Below are 21,940 nucleotides of genomic sequence, written 5' to 3' on the forward strand. Positions count from 1 at the left end.
CCTGCCGCCTCTTTGGCTTGTTTGCTTCTTTCCCTGCATCACCGAGATGAAAATTCTGACCTCCCAGGAAGTGATCATGGGGACCATGTGCTCTCAAGAAAGGCTAACCATTGACCGCACTTTCAAATTTTCAAAGTCTACTTTATCACGTGGCAGTAGTTCTTGTTTTATTTTCTCTTTTGTTCTATGAATTCACCTCACCCTAAAAATTTATCAGACTTTTAATATCTAAAATACAAAACAGCTGAAACATCCAAATTTCAATTAAGGATTACTCATAAAACCAAGAAGAATGAAGGTATCAAACTGCTTCCCCCCCCCCACTTCCTCCATAATCTGCTTCGCTGTCTTTACCAATTGTCCATAATGTCTGTCCACAACCAACCACACCTCCTGACTTTGCTTAGGCTGCTTTCTTCCTTGCTGTGTGGTGAAAAGGCTGCAGTTAGGCTTGCTCTCTTGTTTTCTGGCTGCACTCACTTTGCACAATTAGTGATGTAAGCACGTGGCAGAAAGCCACCTTTGTGTGCACAGCCTATATAAGGTTACGGTACTTACCCCAGTGGTGATTTCCCAGTTCACTTGTCCGCCCGAAGGGGAAGCAGTTTTCCTGTTTGTTCACTTGCCTGCTGCCATGATAATCCAATAAACGGGAATGGCCCAATGCCTTTCAGCTCCACAGCTGTTCTGTGGGCAGCCTGAACCCAGTGTGAACCTCCCTGGCCTTGACCTTCTGCAGTACACTGTGTATGCCTCCAAATTTTTACGTGTCCTTGCCTTTCCCATTTTAGTGAAAGGAGAAAGTTTTCAGTGGGACAGTGTTGACTGAGATGAGCACCCCCTCCACCCTAACGTCATTAGTGTTAGGCTCAAGACCTACGTCCCTTACCAAAAAAACTCTACTAAGCCAGGTTAAACTTTATCTGGCAACAGGGCAGTTCCTATAGCTCTCCATCTGAGCAAACCTGGCTGATACCTCACATCTTCTCCCCAAGGCTCCCAGTTGAGCACATCCTCTCACTCCACCTTAAAATTTCATGTCAAAACTAGTCACTTGACTAAACCTTACTCGATAACCCTATAAAAGCTTAAATCTCAGACATCAGAGTGGACATGACAGGGCCTCAGCCCTTCTGTTCACAGATGCATAAGTTCCTTATAAAACACATCAGGCCTGGTGCATCCCTCTTTTGGCGAACTAAGAATTAGAAACACAAACCAGCCATCTGACACGTTCCTCCTTGAAGTGGACAAGTGTATACTTTTTCTTGCGGAGCCTGTGTCCACAGGCCCTGAGTTGAGAAAGAACTTCCACAGAAGTCAGGTTAGCCAGAGAAAAGCAGGCCTCAGGGGAGAAGGGCTTGTGAGATAGAAGTTGCACAGAGCTTTCAAATACCATATGAACAGGGAAGTATGCGGGATGGAGAATGTCTGCATGAACCTGGCAAAACTTCCTAAGCTTTATAATTCTATATTGTTTGTTTCTGCTACCTGTTGTTTCTATTCTCACAATGGCCCACCAGTGTTTAAAACTAAAAACCAAAACCCTTAACATGCAGACAATAAAGTTAGCACTCAATGAGCTTGAGTTAGTTGGTCTCTTTCTCCACCCATTGGCCAATTTGGTTAACAGCTCTGATGCAGGCTCGGGAATGAAGGATAAATGCAGAAATAGGTCATACATTCATCATTCAGGATCCCATGTTTGAGTATTTGCTCATAGGCTAAAATTTACTTGTAATACAAAATTTAACACTGTCCAGACTTTCCTGCTCATTCTCAGACTTGCAGAGAGCAACAACAATGGGGGCCATCTCGGCTGGTTTCTACTAAGGGGGAAGAGGGCACTGTTGTGCCTTCTTTCAACTCTCACTGCCAAGAAATTCTCATCTGTATGACTCTTTTTGGTGATTTTGCCATTTAAAATGGCCCTCGTAAAAGAGTTATTTAAAAATTTTTAAAAGTCCTGGTGGTTGGTTCAGTGGTAGTGCAATGGCTGGGCATGTGGAGTCCCAGATTCGATTTCTGCCCAGGGCACACAGGAGAACTGCTCATCTGCTTCTCCACCCTTCTCCTTCTCCTTTCTCTCTGTATCTCTCTTCCCCTCCTGTAGCCACTGGTTCCATGGCCTCTGCCTCAGGCAGTGGAATGGCTCTGGTTGCAAAGGAACAGCAGCCCAGATGGACAGAACATCACCCCTTAGTGGCCATGCCAGGTGCATCTTGGTCAGGTGCATGCGGGAGTATGTTTCTCTGCCTCCCGGCTTCTAACTTCAGAAAAATACAAAAAAGATTTTTTTTTGTAAAAGCCTTTCCATAAAATATAAAGTGATTATAAAAAAGTAGCTATTGGAACTATGGTAATGAGCCAGGTCCATGTGATGACCATCTGGTGTTTTTCAACTGCCAGTCTACAGACCACTCCGCCAAAAATTTCCATGCCTGTCCATGAAAGAGACAACCACCCTGCTGTTGTATGAAGTTTATAGATCCAATGATCTTATTCAAATTCACTGATGCTCAGGATGATGTCTTAGCCGTCCCTGAACTTATTCTACTTTCACCAGTCCCCAAGGGTAAAAAGGCTGAAAACCAGTGCTATTAGAGCACCCCTCTGACTGTGGTAGGAAGTGTGGTCTTCACCTTGCCGTGCTCAGCACACCCAGGCCATGTGGGTGGGGGAGCCTTGACTCCAGCCCGGATCCTTGCTGGCCGTTGGCTTCAGGAGCAGACACAGAAAAGGTTTTCATTCTGCTGCTCCTGTTAACAGCCTGGGGGTTCGGGAGCCCCCACATGTCACCTCCCTGGCAGGGCACCAAAGCTTGAGTATGAATCAAGGGTGCACTGAGGTGAGAGCACCAAAGGTAGCAGGAAGGAAGCCTCATGAACGGGAGGCAGATGGGAGCACCTGGTGAGGAACAGGGGGATGACAGGTCAGGACTGTGCCAGGCCGGCCTCCACACCCCTTCTCCACTGGGTGATGGAGCCCAGCGCTGGGCCAGAGAGTGACAGCCAGGAGTGACTAACCCCGGTGGACAGGAACAGTGTCCTTGAGGCAGGCCATGGACATGACCCGAGGGCAATTCACATCCTTGGAGATGTGTGTGTGAGCTGCAGTGTTTAGCTCGGCAGGAGGTGCCGGGAGCCCACAGCAGCTCCCAGGAGACCGGGACACCTGGGCTGAGCGGGAGGTGACGTGCAGGGAGGCAGGAATCACACATTGTCCTGAGCAAACCTGCATGCACACCCAGCCTGTTTTCCTCAGAGGACAGGACGCTGGTCCCTGTCTTGGACTGAACGCCGAGTACAAAATGGAGAATGAGCACTCACATCTTCGATTTGGTGTTTTCACAGGTATAATCTGATTTCTTGGAAAACTTTCATTAACAATAGCATTTTAAAATTAAAGTTTATATTTTAAGTAAGAAGAAATGCCTCTGTGTTGAGCTAAGACAGCTCACCACTTTCACCCAGCCTGTTTCCAGGTGTGAAGGTAAGCGATTCTCCGGAAGTCACTGGGGGTCTGCACCCAGTAGGGAACAGAGAGGCCAGCGGGGCCTCACTGCTGAGGCTGAGCTGTGACTGTAGAGCTTCTTCACGCTGGTCTCTCAGTACTTGTGAGAATCCCACCACACGGTGCCTGTGGGATTTGTACGCCTGTGTGGGTGTCTGCGGGGCGAGCATGTGCTCGGGACACGTGCTCTCCAGTCACAGACCACACTGACTTAGAAGAAATCTGGCGGAGCTCGTCTCTGTCCCTCCCATCTGTGGCCAGGCCATGCCCAGTGCTGGGCAGTGAGCTCTTTAGAGCCCTGGATCTGTCTGGGCCGCGTTATAGGAGGGGTGGGACACAGCTCAGTACCCTATGTTGAAAGGATAATCCCTTGATTTTCAGTTCTGGAAACCAAAGAACAAGTCAAAAACAGAAACAAAAAGGGATTACTATTTTAAAAAACACACAATTAAAATGACATAATCACATATTTTTATACTCCCTAATATATGAAATTCATCTTTGGGTTCTCTCACTGGCCCATTCTCAAACAGGAAACAATTCTTAGATTTCATTAACCTAGAATGTATATGACAAATACCATCCAGGAACCAACCTTCCTCCATTTTAAAAGCACTGAGGGGGCCGTACTCGCACGAGAATGTGGTCAGTCAGCAGTTCCTGTCCAGGCGGAGGAGATCATTCATGACTTTTCTGTTAATTCAAAACCAAACACTGGAAACCAGAAGAAAATATTCACGGGAACTAAGTCCAGTGAACATTTAAGCAGCACATGCTACCAGCAGAGCACTGAGCTGGACGTGTGGGGACACAGAGACCTAAAGGAATCTGGTCATGTGACACCTGGTCCACTCCCTGAGCCTCAGCCTCCGTTCCCAGACCCACGGAGATGTGGCCATCTGCTTGGCATTGGCTAAGCAGGGGCCCTGGGAAAGATGAGGTGTGTGCTGTGTTGTTCCCATAGGAGTGAGGATAATACAGAATTGTCACAGGGTGCAGCAAAGTATTTTTCCTACTATTCAAAAACACAAACTAACAAAAAAACAAAAAACCCAAACTCAAAAGAACTTACGCATTTATTCTACACATCCCAGCAGTTATTGCCTCAGGACCATTAACTCTAACAATAGCTGTAATAAATTGTAATTTAAGAGTACTTACTTTCTGTTTCTTCTAAGACATTCTAATCTGTCCCCTTACTTGATCCCTAACATGCCCAAGGACTGTGACCTGTTCCTATAATCATAGCTCTTCAAATGGGAAAGTCAACCCTAACCCGCTGCTGAGTAGCGGGCAGGAGGGTGCAGGGCATGAGTTCATCTTTGTCCAGGAGGGGACAGGCCCTAGCCAGAATCTACCCACGGGGTCGTCCACGTGATGCCTAGTCAGCAGTTCTGCCTGGAGGGGGAGCTGTGCTTGGGTGGTTGGCATTGAAGGGAGAAGCTGGCAGCCTGGAAGCATCCCTCCTGTTAGAGTAGGCAGTCCCAGGGGCAGCGTTAATGAGTGGTGCTGGGCGCAGAGCAGGAGTTTGGGTGGCAGGTGGCCCATATGGCTCCCTGGCCCCTCATTATGTCTCCTCCCCCAGTTTATTCCTGTCTGCAGCCCCCAGGTGGGTGAGGCCTGTGCTTCTACTGCCCCTCTGCTGTGTCAGAGCCGCACAGGCTGGGCCTGTTTGTTGCAGTGTGTAGCTGTCTGGCACACACATGACCCCAAACCTACTGCCGTCAGAGAAGGAAAACACCTTCTTGGAAATCCTCAAGAATCCATGTTAAGGTGAGAGATTTGGGGATGACGATCACATTCTTCTGGATCTGAAACCGGATCAAATCCTACAGGGAAAGAGTCTCATGAGACAAAGGCGAACATGTGGAGTCAGAGACCAGCCGCTTCCCGGACAGTTCGTGTTTCACTGTGCAGTAAAGCCCACAGTCGCGGGCAGCAGGCACTACCACCACAGACGTTCCCTTCCAGAGTCCGCAGGAACCAAATGCATTTCTGCACTGACCCTCCAGCATGTCTGAAGGACAGGAGCTGGCGAGAGGACCTGCTGATACCTTAATGAAAATTTATTAACGTGTCCAGTTCCCCGAACTGTAGGACATTAGAGCCAGGAGGAGAATAACAAACACTCCACTGAGCTTGGGTGCTGAGGGAGATGGTCTGGGAGCCCAATGGGCCTGAGTTTATGGGACCATGGCGGCCTCAAGTGTCTGGTTAACACTGGATAGTTCAAGTCAGTCACCAGCTGGAACACACTGAGTTCTCCCCTCCCCCTGCCCACCCAGTGGCTCCAGGAGCGAGCAGAGAGGTACCTCCCAGCCCTGCGGTGCCACACCAACCTGACCTGGGATTTCTGGTGCTTCCGTCTGATGGTCTGGATCACAGGGTTGTCCATTAGGTCCTCGCCCTCTCTGGAGAAAATAAATAGCACAGGGGACATGAGAATAAATATATGCACTTCCTTGTTAAAAAAAAACCAAAATTTTCTCCAAAGTGGAAACTCTAGATTTACTTTTATCTGGTCATGTTACTTGCTCAGTGTGGGAAATCTAAATGTACAGAAAAGTTTATCACAAATCCATCATCTAGAAATAAGCATGGCTGACATTTCAGAGCAGATGGCTGGCACATGGATTTTACTCATATTTGGTGTTTGTCTGGAGACCCAGGCAGTAACATCAGAGTGTCTAAGGCAAGGGCTCCTGGCCATAGTGTGCGCCTTGGACTTCTGACCCCTTCTTATAGAACCTAGAGTAGTGCCTACGGCACCATCATCACCATGAATAGACAATTGTTTGTTGTAATCTCAGGAAAGTTCACCTCAAAGCCCAAGAGAACATTGTACCTGGGGATATTTATGGAGAGCTTTATGCAGAGACTGTGAAGACTGTCTGTGGGTCTGCCCCTCAACATCTGTCCAGCAGTGGCCAGGCCCGAAGCACTTTGGGGAGCCATTTTTTCCCCCAGCAAATATTTACTAAGGAGTTACATTGTTTCAAACTCTGGAATAGAAGCAGTTCTCAGTGTCTATGAAGGGACCAAACAGAGCCCACTCCACATGGGCTGGGTCCAGGCCACCAGCCTCCCCCTCCTCTCGCACGGCTCCCCCAACACTCTCTCGCACGGCTCTTCACCCCACCCTCAGCTGTGAGTATGACCCAGCCTTCAGGAACGCCCTCACTGCTATCAAGTTCACACACATGTGCCCATTTCACATGAGAAACACACAGGCAATAATAGTCAAATAATTTCAGCCTTTCCTAGGTCACTAATATGTCCCAGGTACTGAGCTACAGGCTGGGCCAAGAGTCATGATTTAGATGCAATCCCCACAACTCAGATAGCTCTGACAAGTAGGAGAGACTGAAAATAAAACAATGACAAAAGAGTGACAAGGGCTATGGAGGAAACATTAAGAAGGGGAAGTTAGGAGGTCTTCCTGGAGGAGGTGGTGCAGAACTGAGCCTTATATTAGAAACTGGAACTAGCCAGATTAAGAAAAAATAATAAGCCTGACCAGGTAGTGGTGCAGGACTGGGACTCTGAGGACCCAGGTATGAAACCCTGAGTCTGCCAGCTTGAGTGTGGCGTCACTGCCTTGAGCGTGGTATTATAGATATGACCCTATGGTTTCTGGTTTGATTGAGCCCAAGGTTGCTGGCTTGAGTAATGGGTCACTTGCTCTGCTGTAGCACCTCAGTCAAGGCACATATAAGAAAGGAATCAATGAACAACTAAGAAGACTAAGGAGCTGTAATGAAGAATGATGCTTCTCATCTTTCTTCCTTCCTGTTTGTCTGTCCCTATATGTCCCTCTCTGTGTGTCTCTCTCTGTCTCTGTCACAAAAAGAAAAGAAGATAAGAAGATTTCTAGGTAAAGAAAATGGTGTTTGTAAAGGCACAGAGACTAGAAAGCAGGAGCCCTAAGTAGTTTCAAGGTTGGCACTTACCTGTTGGCAGGAAGAAATGAGGCAAAAATAGGCAGAGGCCAGACCAAGAATTGAAGGATTTGTAGACAGAAGAGGAACACAATCATAATCGGATTGCTATCTTCAACTGCTGTCTGAAAACCAAAGAAACCTGTGAGGAGTTAATAGCCTGCTGTAATCTCTGGAGATAATTCATATTTAATGAAGACAAGGACAGTGAGAACAGAGATCAAGAGACAGGACAGGCCCTGGCCAGTTGGCTCAGCAGGAGAGTATTGGCCTGGCGAGTGAAAGTCCTGATTTTGATTCCTGGCCAGTGCACACAGAAGAAGCACCCATCTGCTTCTCCACCCTTCCCCCTTTCCTTTCTCTCTATCTCTCTCTTCTCCTCCCAAAGCCAAGGCTCCATGGGATAAAAGTTGGCCGGGAACTGAGGATGGCTCCATGGCCTCCCCCTCAGGTACTAGAATGTCTTTGGTTGCAGCAGAGCAAAGGCCCAGATGGGCAGAACATCACACTCTGATGGGCATGCTGGGTGGATCCAGGTTGTGCGCATGTGGTTATCTGTCTGTCTGCTGCCCCTCGCTTCTCACTTCGAAAAGAAAAAAAAAAAAAGAGACAGGACAGACTCCAAGTTTTCTGGCAGAATAATCAATGCATCTTGCAGACAGGTTGGATTTGAGGATCAGAGAGGGAAGGCAATTCTGACCCAGGTGGCAGAGTGGGTGGTGGCTCATCTGCTAATGGGGGAGCACAATATACAGTCCAGGTTCTGGGGAGATGATTGCATAGGGAATCTGTGACCCATTCTGAGAGAGAGGTCTGACAGAGCACTGGAGGCTATGTTTCCTGCTTGTTTTGTCCCTTAAAAGTCACTGCCTTCTCGAGGCAGTCACTGAAGTGACTCTACTCTGCTTTCAGCTACAGCTCTTCCCCAGCCCATGGAGACCAGGGGAGCTGACAGTTCCAATAGTGGGGTGCCTGTGTTCTCCACACCCAGCCCACGCCTTCCTCAAACCTTCTGATAACTGTGCAAATGATACTGAAACATACATCCATATCTGGCCAAAAGCCCTACCTGGAACCCCCGAGGGGCTGGTAAGCAGTCAAGGACACACCTCTGGACTGGCAGAAGCTGATCAGATTCTTCTGAGTGAGGTATGGGTGTCATTCATTCTACAAAGAGAATCACAGCTGACCAAAGAGCTTGCAGACCAGTGAGACAGTGGAAAAGAGCACCTACATCAATGTCCTGGCTCCATCACTGACGAGCTACGTGATCACCTCTAGGCTTAAGTGTCCATGCCTATGAAATAAAAGGCTGGATTGAGGGGCTGCCCACTGTCCTCATTCTTGATGAACACCTAAGCCACCTGAACGCTCAAGAATCCCTGCTCAGTGAGGCCCTCCCTGAGCACTTGAAGTAATGTGCAGCCTGCTACCTCCTCCTCGCCTGTACCTTCCTCTGTAGCATTGGACATTAGTCGACATCTTGTGTATTGTCATTCTTTGAAATTGTCTATATGTTGCCATTAGACAGGGACCTGGGTCAGATTTTTTGTTGTTCAAACAGTCCCCAGCCTCCAGGGTAAGCCAAGCATGCAGTGAGTGCTTAGTGAGCGTTCAGTGAATGAAGGGAGCTGGGAGTTACATGTGACAAACACATGCTACAGTGACTCTGAGGGACAGGTTATGAAACTCGAGAACAGATTCCTGTCTCCTCCACACTCTCTAAGTCCTCATGTCCCCAGGTCATAAGTGAATTTAAATGCTAATTTAGAGTGAATTCAGAGGTGTGGACAGTGCCCTCATACCCAGCAGGCTCTCAGGACCCACAGGCTGAGCTGCCAGAAACCCAGAAAGTAGAGCTGCTGGCTCTCTAAAAGCCCCTTTCAGGGTGCATTCCTGGGGGTTCCCAACCCTAATTATAAAAAGGACCTTGAAGCCCCTCCTCATCCCACGGACTAGGCAACAGCCTTCTCATGATTTAAAAGTGCCTCTCAACAGGCCTGGCCAGATGGGTCAGTGGATAAAGTGTCATCCCAGCATGGTGACATTGCAGATTTGTTCTCCAGTCAGGGCACATACAAGAGGCAATCAATGAGTGTACAATTAAGTGGAACAATGAGTTGATGCATCTCTCTCTTCCCTCCCCACTTCCTTCCTCTCTCAAATCAGTGGCCAGCTCAACAAAAACCCACATAGAAAACAAGCAATTTTGCACAGAGAGATTGTACGTGTGAAGCTTTAAAGAATGGGAGCCCACTGAGTGTGCAAGTTGGGACACTGGCCACTCTTCATGGGTGGTGACTGGAAGAGCTTCCAGGAAGTGGAGGACATTCTGGCTCTTGCTCTGGGTACTGAAGAGTTGAGTGTGTTCACTTGTGGGAACTCACTGAGCTGTGCCCTTTAGGATATGTGCACTTTTCTGGATGTATGTTGTATCTCAATCCTAAAACTTTATGTATAAAAAACCAATAGAATGTGATGCTCTAGTTTCAGTATCTCCACTGGAAACTACCTTTCTGTCACCGAAGACGGGCAGTCACACCATAGAATCCCATGCGGAAACAAGAATGGGTAATCACACATGAAGTTAGGAGAGTCAAAGACATACATCGCTGAGTAAAGAAAGCTAGACACAGAAGAGCACGCCAAGTGTCACATTATTTATACAAAGTCCAATAGCTGATCTGCGCTGTTAGAAATTGGAACAGTGACGGGGAGTGTGGACCAGAGAGCAGCAGGGAGGGGTTACTGGGGTACCGGCCCTGTTGTTTCTCCCTCTGGGCACTGGCCCAGAGCTAGGTCCAGTTATAAGAATGTATCAAGCTCTATTCTTATGTGTGCAATTGTTTGTATGCACATAACACATTCATAAAAACTTTTAAGTAAAATAAACACCCCTCCTACATACATACACAGCCAGTCTAGTAAACACCCTTTCCTCACAGCCATTTCTCAGCATGCAAGTCTCGGCAGAGTCTGTGAACCACTCAGTTGTCTATCACTTTCAGGCTGCAATGCAATCTTCTTGGGCTGGAGAGAGTGGAGAGGGTGCCGGTGAGTCCACAGGAAGCCGGCACCATCTCTGACCATCACTAACAAGGGATGAGGGCCTGTTGGACCCTCTGTCACTTCTGAACATACCTGGAAAATAGCCCCATGGCTGCATGTGGAAAACTATGCTTATGCCCTGCTGTCCAAGGACACTAACTCACTAGACGAGCCTTTTAGAAAGGTCACACTGATTCTAGCCAGATGGCTCAGTGGACAGAGGGTCAATCCAGCTTGTCTGAGCTTGCGGGTTCGACCCCTGTCAGGGCACATATGAGAAGCAATCATTGGAACAACTACAACTAAATGAAACAACAAGTTGAAGCCTCTCTCTTCCCCTCTCAAAGGAATGGATATATTTAAAAAAGAATGAAAGAAAGAAGAAAAGAGAGAGAGAGAGAGAAAGAAAGAAAAAAGAAAGAAAGTTCTCGCCTTTGACCCATCATTTGCTTACCTGCTCCATAGTCATGACTTCTGACAGCTGCTGGAGAAAATTCCTCCTTGGTGCCCCACCCCACTTTGTTTCCAGGGGGGCCATGTGGAGGTAACAACCAAAAAGCTGGCTCCATTCTTTCACGTCACTTAGCCATACACAGCTCGCCTGGTTAGTCACTGGCTTGAACCTCAAGTTGGGTTTATGAAAAGTCTCTCCAGCTGCTGGACACCCCAAAGGCTTTCACCAACCCTGCAGTCACTTTGTCCTCCATGGCTTAAAGGGAACAAGAATTATTTTTGGCACTTGGGTTCTGACTACTCCATTGGTAATTCATGATCCATACTCCTTCACACATTATTCTAAAACTGGTCCTAATATTTTAAGATATTATACTTGATGCATTATAATCATTTCTGCACTTGACTTCTATTCCATTTCCATCATGTAGTAGTTGTGGAATGTTGGGCACATTATATAACCTCACTAAGCATAAATGTCATCTGCCAGCTGGGAATAATCTTCTCTGTCACAGCGTTAAAGATTACATCAAATAATGAACAAGAGCATTTAACATTCTGCCCATGTACCTATTACTCTGAACATCTGTTGATATGATGTTGGCAAGGATGTGCATGCTGACTGGATCTGGTGGTAGTCTTTCTACCAAAATTATCATCTTCTTCAGCACAATGATGCACTATCATGCTAATCCACCATTATTTTCCTTGTGAAGGAACTTGAGGGCAAAAGCACCATAGCTCTGTGCTGTTTTCTGACCAGCAAGCCAGACTGGCCCTCAGGGCACCACCATCTCATTAGCCAAAAGCAGGCCCATAGTTCCCATTGAAATACTGGTCAGTTTGTTGATTTAAATTTACTTGTTCTTTATTTTAAATATTGTATTTTTTTTGTTTGTTTTTTTTACTTTAAAATAAGATATGTGCAGTGTGCATAGGGATTTGTTCCTAGTTTTTTTTTATACTCTGGCCCTCCAACAGTCTGAGGGACAGTGAACTGGCCCCCGGTGTAAAAAGTTTGGGGACTCCTGCTTTGAAGGCTCTTCTGTGGCTTTGACAAGACTCAGAAGCCACCGAGGCGGACTCTGGATTGGCCAGTAGCTCCGAGGCGGCGGGTTATCTGGTAGCGCCAGAGGACCAGTGGGCATTCCCACATCTCCTAGGAAAGTGGGCTGTTGGGAAGCAGGGTGTGCAAGCTTTAGGCTTTGAGGTCTCAGCGGGTCCCGTCTCCTAGCAACGTGTAGCATCAAAAGTGCAGCGCACCAGGAAGGGAGTGAAGCCAGGCTGATGGGCTGAGATGCAGAGGGTCCCAGGTTCTGCAGGCCACCCCCAGGGCAGTCTGGATAGGACAGGGTCTGGGATGCTTTGTCCACCGCTCTGGGACCCACACTCTATAAGGAAGGACCTCTAGGGTAAGGAGGGGAGGCCTCATTCTTCCCCCGCAACTGAGTGGACTGGGGGCGGGGACCCCGAAAGTCCCACTGGTTCCTAGGAGTGTATTTTGTGCTTTGTGTTCCATCGATGACCTGTTGCGCTGAGTCCAGTAAATGCTTTCTATCTCCCGAAGTCCTTGGGGCTGGGGGCGGTCTGGGGGCAGGTGCTGGGCATTGGACCGCTCCCCCGGGACCAAGGGTCGGACCACCCTTGTCGGGGCCTCAGTTCTTCAGGTGGAACTGGGCGGAGTCATTGTCCTCGCTGGGGAGAGGATGCTTCCAGAAAAAAATGTTCATTACTACTAACTGGACTGGGCATGTCAGGACAATAGACAGAAACTGGGGAACAGAGAGAATACCAGGCCCCTCTTATGCCCCCTGGAGCTCACAGGTCCTGCTCCTTTGCCCTCTGGGGCCTGGTAGCCCCACTACCTAGATGACCCCAAACAATGATGTTTAGTTTTCCTGTTTCCTGCTGCAGTGCTGGGAATGACCACCAAGGCAGGGGCTGTGCGCATTGTGGTAGATGGAGCAACTGGAGCGGGAAGGGGTCAGTCATTCTGGTGGAGCCCCTGCCTCTGACCCAACTTGTACCTATTATTATTATTATTATTAGCTCAATCTCCATGATGATGTGGTTCTCTCAGAAGTGGGAGAGGGCTGTGAAATCCTCTCATTAATTCATTCAGCTACTGTGAAAAAGCAAAATTACTTTTTATTTGTGGGAATATCAAAAAATTCTTGATACACCGCGTTTGCTTCAAATTATGGCCACAAGTATTTTTGTATTTGCTACTGTTTATATTGTTTGACTTGTCCCTGTTTTGTATTACAACAGTGTGAAAATAAGCCGTCCCTGAACCTGAATGAGAATTGCAGGATGGGAACCGTGAAGGCAGGTTTGCTGGAGAAGCTGGTAGAGTACCTGGTGTCTGCCCTCCAGAGCAGACTACTGTGTGCCCGCCTCCCTGTCTATCCACTGAAACTTCTCCAGCACCTACTGGTCACAGACCTGCTGTGGAAAAGGTCGGTGCTTCTCTCCTTCACAGCACACCTCCTAGCTGTGTGTTGTGGGAATGTCACTTCACCTCTCTGAGCCTCAGTTTGCCCATGTGAAAATCAGGGTGTTATGAGAACCAAGCTCAGAGGATTATTGTCAGGACTAAGTGGAATAAGCCATGGAGAGTACTGACTCTGTGCTTGGCTCTGTGGAAAGGGCTGCTGAGGGCTATGGTTTTTTATTTATGATTTTCTCTTCCCTATGAAGAAGCTCTCTGCCTCCAGCCTCAGTTATTCTGTGGCCTTAAGAAAAGCTGTTTCCCATTTGTAAATGAGATTCCACATTCTATCTGGGCAGTCCCCTATCCTGGGTGTAGCCAGAGCAGGGACCCCTGGGGCCTTGTTGAGATACCTGAGAAGATTCAATCTGTCAAAAATAGATACAGTCAGTGTCTACTGCATGAGGGTCCTTTCCTAGACCCTTCACATAGTTTAATGAATGGAGCAGACTAAAATTTCTATCTTCCCAGCTTCATGCCAGCTGGCACATCGGCCACTTCCACTAGACATCATAGCAGGTAGAGGACACAGGACGTTGGATGTGACAGTTTCCTGGCCTCCTCTAGATACGGCTTCCTCTGCCCTCATTGTCAGAAGGATGACAGATGCCAGGAACAACTAAAGGAGTGCGTGGCCTTTGAGTCAACAGAAAGGCTTCTGTCGGGGGTATTTGGGACTGAGACCAGTGGGGGTCAGCATCTGAACGAGGTAGACGTTATCATCCTAAAGCAGTTTATGGCTTACAGGCAGCTCAGCCCTCCTGGCCCAGACCTGGAGCACAGTGCCAACCTTGTTTGGACCCAGCTGGAGGACTAACAGCCTTCTGAGGCAGAGCCTTAGGTGGTGGTGGTGGGTGCATGTGAGCTTATGGGGAGGGGTCAGTGCTGGAGCCACTCAAGGAGGAGCTGCCAGAGGTTGGTGTAGGGACAGGATCAGACTGCCCTCAGACCACTCAGTAGGTGGACTCAGGCTAGGAAAACATCTTTCTCTAGAGAGCTCTGGGATATGGTCTGTCTCTGCAGAGGCCCACGAGAAGGCAGGTGTGTAGGTGACCTCTCCTCCTCCTGCAGTTCCAGTGCGGTTTCCACATGGCGCTCGCTCCAGCACCTGCTCCTCTGCCATCCAAGAGCTAGATTCAGTTGTGTAAATAGAGGTTGCAAGCCTGTTTAGAGCTTGAGGCATTTTCGTCATTAGATTTGATGCCACCTCCGGCAGCTGGTCCAGAGCCAGAGCCAAGTCCACACCGGTTCTAGCAGCAGCTCCAGAGCTAGAGTCCCGCTACAGCAGGAGCTTTAGCTCTGCCTTGTCTTAGTGCCAGGAGAGCAGGAGCTGCACCTGGCTCCTCCCTCTGCACCAGCTCCTGAGCTATACCTAGCGCCAGAGCTGGCCTCTTCTCCCTTCTGGTGGGAGCACTTAAATTTCTTTTCTCTTCATATTTAAAAATAAAAATTAAAACATTTTATATGTTAAAATTTAAATTCAATATAATGTAATCATTAATATAATTTATCATTTTAAACTCTGCAATTCAGAGGCATAAGCAGCCCTACTATCTAATTGCAGACTATTTTAATCTCCCTGAAAGGACAGCCCATACCCAGCATCACTCCCTTCCCTAAGCCCCCAGCAATAGCTAACCTGTTATGTCTGTTTCTTTACCTAGTCTGGACTACTCAGAAAATGGAATCATAATATGTGGCGTTTTATGTCTGCCCACATGTATTTAAAGGGACTAATTTTTGCTTTTTAAAAATAATTAAAATAGTACTTTTTTATTTAAAAAAGAAATCTCAGGTGAAAAAGATTATATGTGAAACTGAAGCTTTTAAAATAAATATTCAATATATACAGAATCTTTGGGGTAAGCCACTGTTCTAAGTGTCACTGAGAGCCAGAGCCACAAAGAAACAGGTCAAATGGCTCCTTTGTGGTCATCTGAAAATAAGGAAAAAGTCACAAGTGGAAAGACACATGGGAACCAGAACAACGTTCCTCAGAACCTGAGGCCAGAGAAAGGTTTAATATCCTGGCGTACCAAAAACTCTCAAAACTCACTGTTTTAAAAAGGGACAAGAAAAAGACACTTGCAGTAAAAACGAGAAGCAGTTCACATGACCAACTGGCGATCTGCAAGAGAGGCTGTCACCTCCCTGCTGAAGACACATTACGGGGACTGGATGTGTCACCACCAGTAGCAGCTTTAGTGTCTGTTGACAACCAGCCCTGGGGACAATGTGAGGAAGAACCGGCCCCACTGGATCCCTGGAGTGAAAGGACACTGGTCTCTGGGAGAATAGCTCACAAGACCCATAAGTTCCACAGATACATATCTTATCTAGCACTGCTGAGCGTAGGAGTGTATCCAAAAGAAATCTTTGCACAATTTTTCCAAGCTACATTTATATGATGACGCATTCCATTCCATTACTATTCACTGCAGGGCTCTTGCTGTAGTCCTGGCCCCATCCAGGCCCTTGTCCCTCCAGCCCCATAACCGAGCTTCTCCACAGAGCAGCCAGGCGGCCATCCAGGACAGAAGAGAAATGGCCTGGCTGCCTGCCTGCCTCTCTCCCACTTGGCACAAACCCCTTCCTCTCAGCCAGGAAAGCACATCTAGGGCAGCTCCTAGGACAGCCTTGAACATGCTCCACCCAGGTAAGCTCTCAGTTACAACAGCAGAACTCACTTGAGCCTGTGTGAGCAGAGGGCCTTACAAAGCACAGGGTGGTGGGAAGCTGTTGGAAAGGCAGAGCATTAGACTGGGGGTTTGGAGATAGTTAAGTGCTGAGACTACCTCTAACACTCCACTGGGGTGACTCCTCCTCACCCCCTCTGCCCGTCCCCAGTCCACATATGCAGCACATTCAGCGTGTGGTTGGGGACATCGAGAGATTCAGTGACCTTGGAAAAGTATTACTATTAGATCCTTGTTTCCTTTTTTTGTGAAATAGGGCAGCAGCCTCCCACAATATTATGAACACAAGATCAGTCAGATTACACTTGGAATGCCCTGCACGTATGAGAGCTCATGTGACAAGGACCTTCCAAGGGGGCCTACTTGAAAAATGTGGCCTCAGTGGGAGGCACTTTCTCAGATCATGGGTGTACTGAGTACTGAAGCTATACCTCATGTGTAACAAGAGTTGTCAAAGTGCTTGACCCCTGTGCCCTGAGGATGGAATTCTGGAAAAAGCAAAGCAGCTATTTGCCCAAGATTATCTCAGCAAGGGGTCTATGGTACAGAAGAAAGGATGTGATAGAGGCCCAAAATATGTCTTAAAAAATGACATGAATTATTGTAAGCTTTACCAGGTGGTGACTCCAATTGTTGTTGTTTTTTTTTGTATTTTTCTGAAGTTGGAAACTGGGAGGCAGTCAGACAGACTCCCACACGCTCCTGACTGGAATCCACCCAGCACGCCCATCAGGGGGCGATGCTCTGCCCATCGCTCTGGGGCATTGCTCTGTTGCATCCAGAGCCATTCTAGCATCTGAGGCAGAGGCCACAGAGCCATTCTCAGTGCCTGGGCCAACTTTGTGCCAGTGGAGCCTTGACTGTGGGAGGGGAAGAGAGAGACAGAGAGGAAGGAGAGGGGGAGGGGTGGAGAAGCAGATGGGTGCTTCTCCAGTGTGCCCTGGCTGGGATTCGAACACAGGACTCCTGCACACCAGGCCAATGCTGTACCACTGAGCCAATAGGCCAGCGTCCAATTGTTGTTGATCTTAAGATGTTTCATTGATTGAGCAAAATAATACACTCCCAGTACTTGGCATGAAGCTTTTGATCAGGAAATCCTTTCTTCTCCATTACTGCTTGTAAAGAGCTCTAGAGCAGTCTGCTTTCACTGCGCAGGGCCAGCAATACACATTCACTGTCTAACCTCAAGGGTGTATCAGTACTTCAGCTCTGTCACACTTTAGTTCACAGGGACCTTGATTGTCTTTCCTTCCAAAAGACATCACACTGGTCCACTGCATCAGTAACATGCTGATTGGACCCAATTACCAAGAAGTAGCAATTACTCTAGACTTAGTGGTAAGACATATGCATGTTGAGGGTGGGGAATAAGTCCAAAAAAATTAAAAGGCCTCTACCTCAGTGACATGTCTATGGATCAGTGATCTAGGCCAAGTTGAGCTATTCCTTCCAAGGTGAAAGATAATTAGCTGCCCCTAGCCTCTCCTTCCACCAGAGAAGACAACTAGAGGGCTTTTTCGATTTTGTAGGCAACATACTTCTCATTTTGCTAAATTATTGATTTTTGGTAAAAAACTGCTATTGTTGAGCTTAGCCCAGAACAACAGAAGGCTCTGCTATTGGTCCAGGCTGCTGTGCAGGCTGCTCTGCCCTGGGCCATGTGAGCCAGCAGACCTAATCATGCCTGATGGGTTGCTGTATGGAGCCTTTCACAGGCCCTTTGGTGACTCAAGGCACAAGCCCTTGAATTTTGGGAGCAAAGCCCTGCTATACTCCTTAGGTAACTATATATTATACTACATATAAAATATTTATTACACATATTCTTATGTTATAAGTATAATATGTAAATTATGTATTAACATTTTATATAGTGTTATATAATAAATTATATATAAAATGCATATATGTATATAAGTGTATACTATACATATATTATACTGTATGTAAGTATATACTATATAATACATGATCTTTATATATCATTCCCTAATTGCTCTGGCTAGTACTGCCAATACTATATATATTGAGTAGAAATGGTGGGAGTAAGCATTCTTGTCTGTTCCTGACCTTACAGCAAAAGCTTTGGTTTTTCATCACTGAGTATGGTCATAGATGTGGGCTTTTCATAAAAGGACTTATTATGTTGAGTCTCTTTCCTTTTATTCTTGGTTTATTGAGTATTTTAATCACAAAAGTTTGTTGAATCTTGTTCCATGCTGTATTTCATCAACTGTGATGATTACGTAGGTTTTTATTTTATTCAGATAATATACACGGGTTGTTTTTTGTATGTTAAACCATCCTCAGAATGGAGTCTCTCATGTTTGGCTTCCATCCTAATCCTTGTGAGATTCATAAAAGGTCTGTGTGGGAGTCTATGTTATTGCTTTGCAATTCTGTCCTTGTACACTACTTTACTGCTTTGGTTACTGGAGCTTAAGGACAAGTATGAGCAGGTGGAATCACATGTCCTATAACTTTGTTCAGGATTATACTGATTATCCTGGGCCCTTTGTATTTCTATTTAAATTTTGAGGTTAGCTCATCAATCTGTACAAAGAGATATCTGGTGAGGCATTTTATAAGGAATGTATTGAATCTATAAATCAAGTCAGAGAGAACTGATATTTTAACAGTATACAAGAGAAAAAGACACCAGAACATAAAAAGAAAGGAATGATGAACTGGGAACAATTATTTGCAACTCATATCTCAGGCAAAAGGCCTAAAGTCTCCTACTGATAAAAAGTTCCTAGAAACTGATGAGAAAAATAGCAGCCATGTAATACAAAATGAACAAAATATCTCAACATACACTTCAAAAAAATATAGTCTTATACACATGAAATATGCTCAGCCTCAGTTATATTACAAATGACTAATCCAGAAGATTGATAATATACTATGAAGCTGTATAGACATAAAAACTTGTAGTCATTAGTGATGGGGACATCAGTAGCCTTTCAAGTGAGGTAGTATGGCCACATATATTATAATTACAAATGAATTTGCCTTTGGGATCCCATCACAAAAGATTAGAGGACAAGATGGCGATGGAGTAGGCGAACGTACCAACTTCCACCTCCCAGAACCAAAGTGGATTACAACTTAATTTTAAGAACCATCATCTGGAAAAACCAACTTTGCACTAAACTAAGAGAACTCTTCAACTAAGGAACATTGAAGAAGACACACTGAGACTGGTAGGAAAAGCGGAAACATGGATAGGGTGCTCAGCCCCTGGAGTAAATGGCAGCCAGGAGAGACTCGTGTGGTGGGAAGGGAGTTTAGCAGAGAGGGGAGGGTCCAGAGACCCAGGAACAAAGCCCCAGCCTGCAGCCCCAGAGTGTAGAAGAGGTGTATGGACAGTATTTAGCTGGAAAAATTCAGGATACTGTTTGTGAGAAAGAGACTGATTTCTCAGACCCAGCATTCTTCTTAAAGGGAGCACGAAGAAACGAAGAAAACGTCTCTCACAACAACTCACACAGGGCTCTGGGAGATGGGGAGAGAAAAGAGAACAGGAGCAGCGGGAAGTGATTATAATCTAGGAGGCACAGGGAGAAACTCTTTGAGGGACAGCCACCCTAACCCCTGGGCTGAGTCAATCCCCAAATCTGAAGTGAATATTTCCCCTGGAAACAGCAATACCAGCAAAGGGTGCAGGACACCAGCCAGATAAACTCTTCTAGGATACTTAGAGCAGAGTCGTTTAGAAGGAGGGAGTTTTTGGGACTACACTATTGAGTGTTAGGGTCTGAACTGCAGCACCAGTAACCACATGGCTAAGGACTCACCTGAGGGAGGGTGGCAGCAGACACGGAAGTGAGTTTCCATTGGCAAGGGCAAAAACCAGCTGGCCACAACTGAGGCCCAGGTGTGAGCTCCATCTTGTTAGGCTGGGGTGGAGGGGATACACAAAAATGGTTAAACCCAGTTTTAGGCCACCTGCAATCCAGGCTGTGGGGAAGGACAGGAGCCCCAAAGGGGTAGGGACCTGCCCTTGAGCAAGGGCGCAGGAGCACAGCCTCGTCCAGCTTGTGGGATCCGAGGCCTGTGGACTGACACAGGAGCCACTTCCTCCTGCAGTGGTGGACTGAAAGACAGAACAGGCGGAATCCCATGACTGAGGGAGGGCATGCAGTCCCGCCCACCCATGGAGCCAAAGGTTGCAGTTGTCCTGCAAGCTGGTGCGGGGGTGGGGCGAATGCCTGGAATGAGGCAGAGACCCACAGCTGAGCAAAAGTGCTTGCCTCTGCCCTCAGGGTCAAGGTTTATGGGCTGGGCGTGATGCATAACCCCATCAGCGGAGGAGGAGCAAAGGCCAAGGCCACCGAGGAAGGTACACCGAGCATGTGATCATAGCCTTTTCTTGAAGGAGAGGCAGAAACAACATCAACAGCCCCAGTGGGCTGGCACAGGCAACCCCCATATTCAACACCCAAGGAAACAGCATCAGAGGGGTGGCGGGCCTGAGGACAAACCACACGTAGAGAACACAGAGGCCACACCCAGTGGACTCCAAGGGCCAAAACCTTCTTTAACACAGACAAAATGGGAAGCAGAGAAATGAAACACAAATGAATCAAGAAAAATCCCCAGAAAAGAACCTGAATGAGTCAGATATACCCAAATTACCAGATGCAGAGTTTAAAATAATAATTGTAAGGATGCTGAAAGATCTTAGAACAACAATAGATGGTCATTACGAACACCTAAATAAAGAGATTGCAAATATTAAAAAAACACATTAAAATAATAAAAAATAATCAGTCAGAAATGCCAAATACAATATCAGAAATAAAGAACACAATGGAAGAAATCAAATGCATGGATGAAGCTGAGAATCAAATCAGTGAGTTAGAGGACAAGATAAATGAAGGCATGGAAGCAAAGCAGAAAAAAGAAAAGAAACTCAAAAAGTCAGAGGAAACTATAGGGAGCTCTGTGACAACATGAAGAGAAATAACATCCGCATTAACAGAGTTCCTGAAGAAGAAGGAAAATAACAAGAGATAGAAATTTTGTTCAAACATATCATTGCTGAAAACTTCCCTAAATTAAGGCAGGAAAAGGTCTAACAATTTCAAGAAGCAGAGAACTCCATTAAAGAGAAACCCAAAGAAATCTACACCAAGACACATCATAATTAAATACCAAAGCTAAGTGATAAAGAGAAAATATTAAAAGCTGCTAGAGAAAAAGTCTATTTATTACCTACAAAGGAGCCCCCATAAGGATGACTTCTGACTTCTCAACAGATACACTTGAAGGCAGAAGGGAATGGCAAGACATATTCAAAGTAATTCAGAACAAAAGCCTACAACCAAAACAACTTTACCCAGCTAGGCTATCATTTAAAATTGATGGAGAAATAAAAAGCTTTCTAGAGAAAAACAAACAAACAAACAAACAAAAAACAACTCAGGAATTCACTACATCCAAACCAGTGCTGCAAGATATGCTAAGGGGCCTGTTGTAAACAGATCAAAGGGGAAAAAGAATATAGCAAAAGAGGAATACAGCTTTAAAGATTAAAATGGCAATAAACAACTACATATTAATAATAACCTTGAGACCTAGAAACAACACAATTAAAAACTGAAAGCAGACAACACCAAGCCTAGACTCAACCAGCTCTACAAAGAAAAAACCCAGACACAATGAGAAGACAAAGAAGTGCAATCCAATTGAAACCACAAGAGACACCTTTGAGAGATGAACTGAGTGATATGGAAATAATCAAACTTCCACATGAGGATTTAAAATAATGATTGTAAGAAGGCTTACGGATT

At 46.4% G+C, this 21,940-nt stretch overlaps 1 protein-coding gene across 4 annotated transcripts; it reads right to left on the reverse strand.

Moving 5' to 3' along the window:
* Positions 1 to 3,446: 3,446 nt before the first annotated feature.
* AKR1E2 (aldo-keto reductase family 1 member E2) lies at positions 3,447 to 20,223 on the reverse strand. 4 transcript variants are annotated; one of them, XR_010731933.1, is made up of 7 exons: positions 19,943 to 20,223; positions 8,521 to 8,618; positions 7,464 to 7,576; positions 5,858 to 5,924; positions 5,233 to 5,342; positions 4,109 to 4,206; positions 3,447 to 3,896 (listed from the first exon to the last, which is right to left on the reverse strand). XR_010731933.1 is itself a non-coding variant. In XM_066280388.1 (5 exons), the coding sequence occupies exons 2-5, from the start codon at positions 8,611 to 8,613 to the stop codon at positions 5,238 to 5,240; spliced, it is 378 nt and encodes a 125-aa protein (XP_066136485.1). In that variant the 5' UTR covers positions 8,614 to 8,618; positions 19,943 to 20,223; the 3' UTR covers positions 4,523 to 5,237. The 4 variants fall into 4 exon arrangements, 1 of the variants encoding a protein (XP_066136485.1); XR_010731935.1 differs by having other exon boundaries at positions 5,853 to 5,924; XR_010731934.1 differs by lacking the exon at positions 19,943 to 20,223 and having other exon boundaries at positions 8,521 to 8,764.
* Positions 20,224 to 21,940: the final 1,717 nt, after the last annotated feature.

Source organism: Saccopteryx bilineata, chromosome 5 (assembly GCF_036850765.1).
Source record: "Saccopteryx bilineata isolate mSacBil1 chromosome 5, mSacBil1_pri_phased_curated, whole genome shotgun sequence".
NCBI lineage: Eukaryota > Metazoa > Chordata > Mammalia > Chiroptera > Emballonuridae > Saccopteryx > Saccopteryx bilineata.

Coding starts and splice junctions, on each gene's coding strand:
- AKR1E2 (XM_066280388.1), bottom strand. CDS start 8,613: ATGACACCCATACCTCACTCAGAAGAATCTGATCAGCTTCTGCCAGTC. Junction 7,577..8,520: donor CAGCCCCTCGGGGGTTCCAG/GTAGGGCTTTTG, acceptor TTTGGTTTTCAG/ACAGCAGTTGAAGATAGCAA. Junction 5,925..7,463: donor TCATTTCTTCCTGCCAACAG/GTAAGTGCCAAC, acceptor TATTTTCTCCAG/AGAGGGCGAGGACCTAATGG.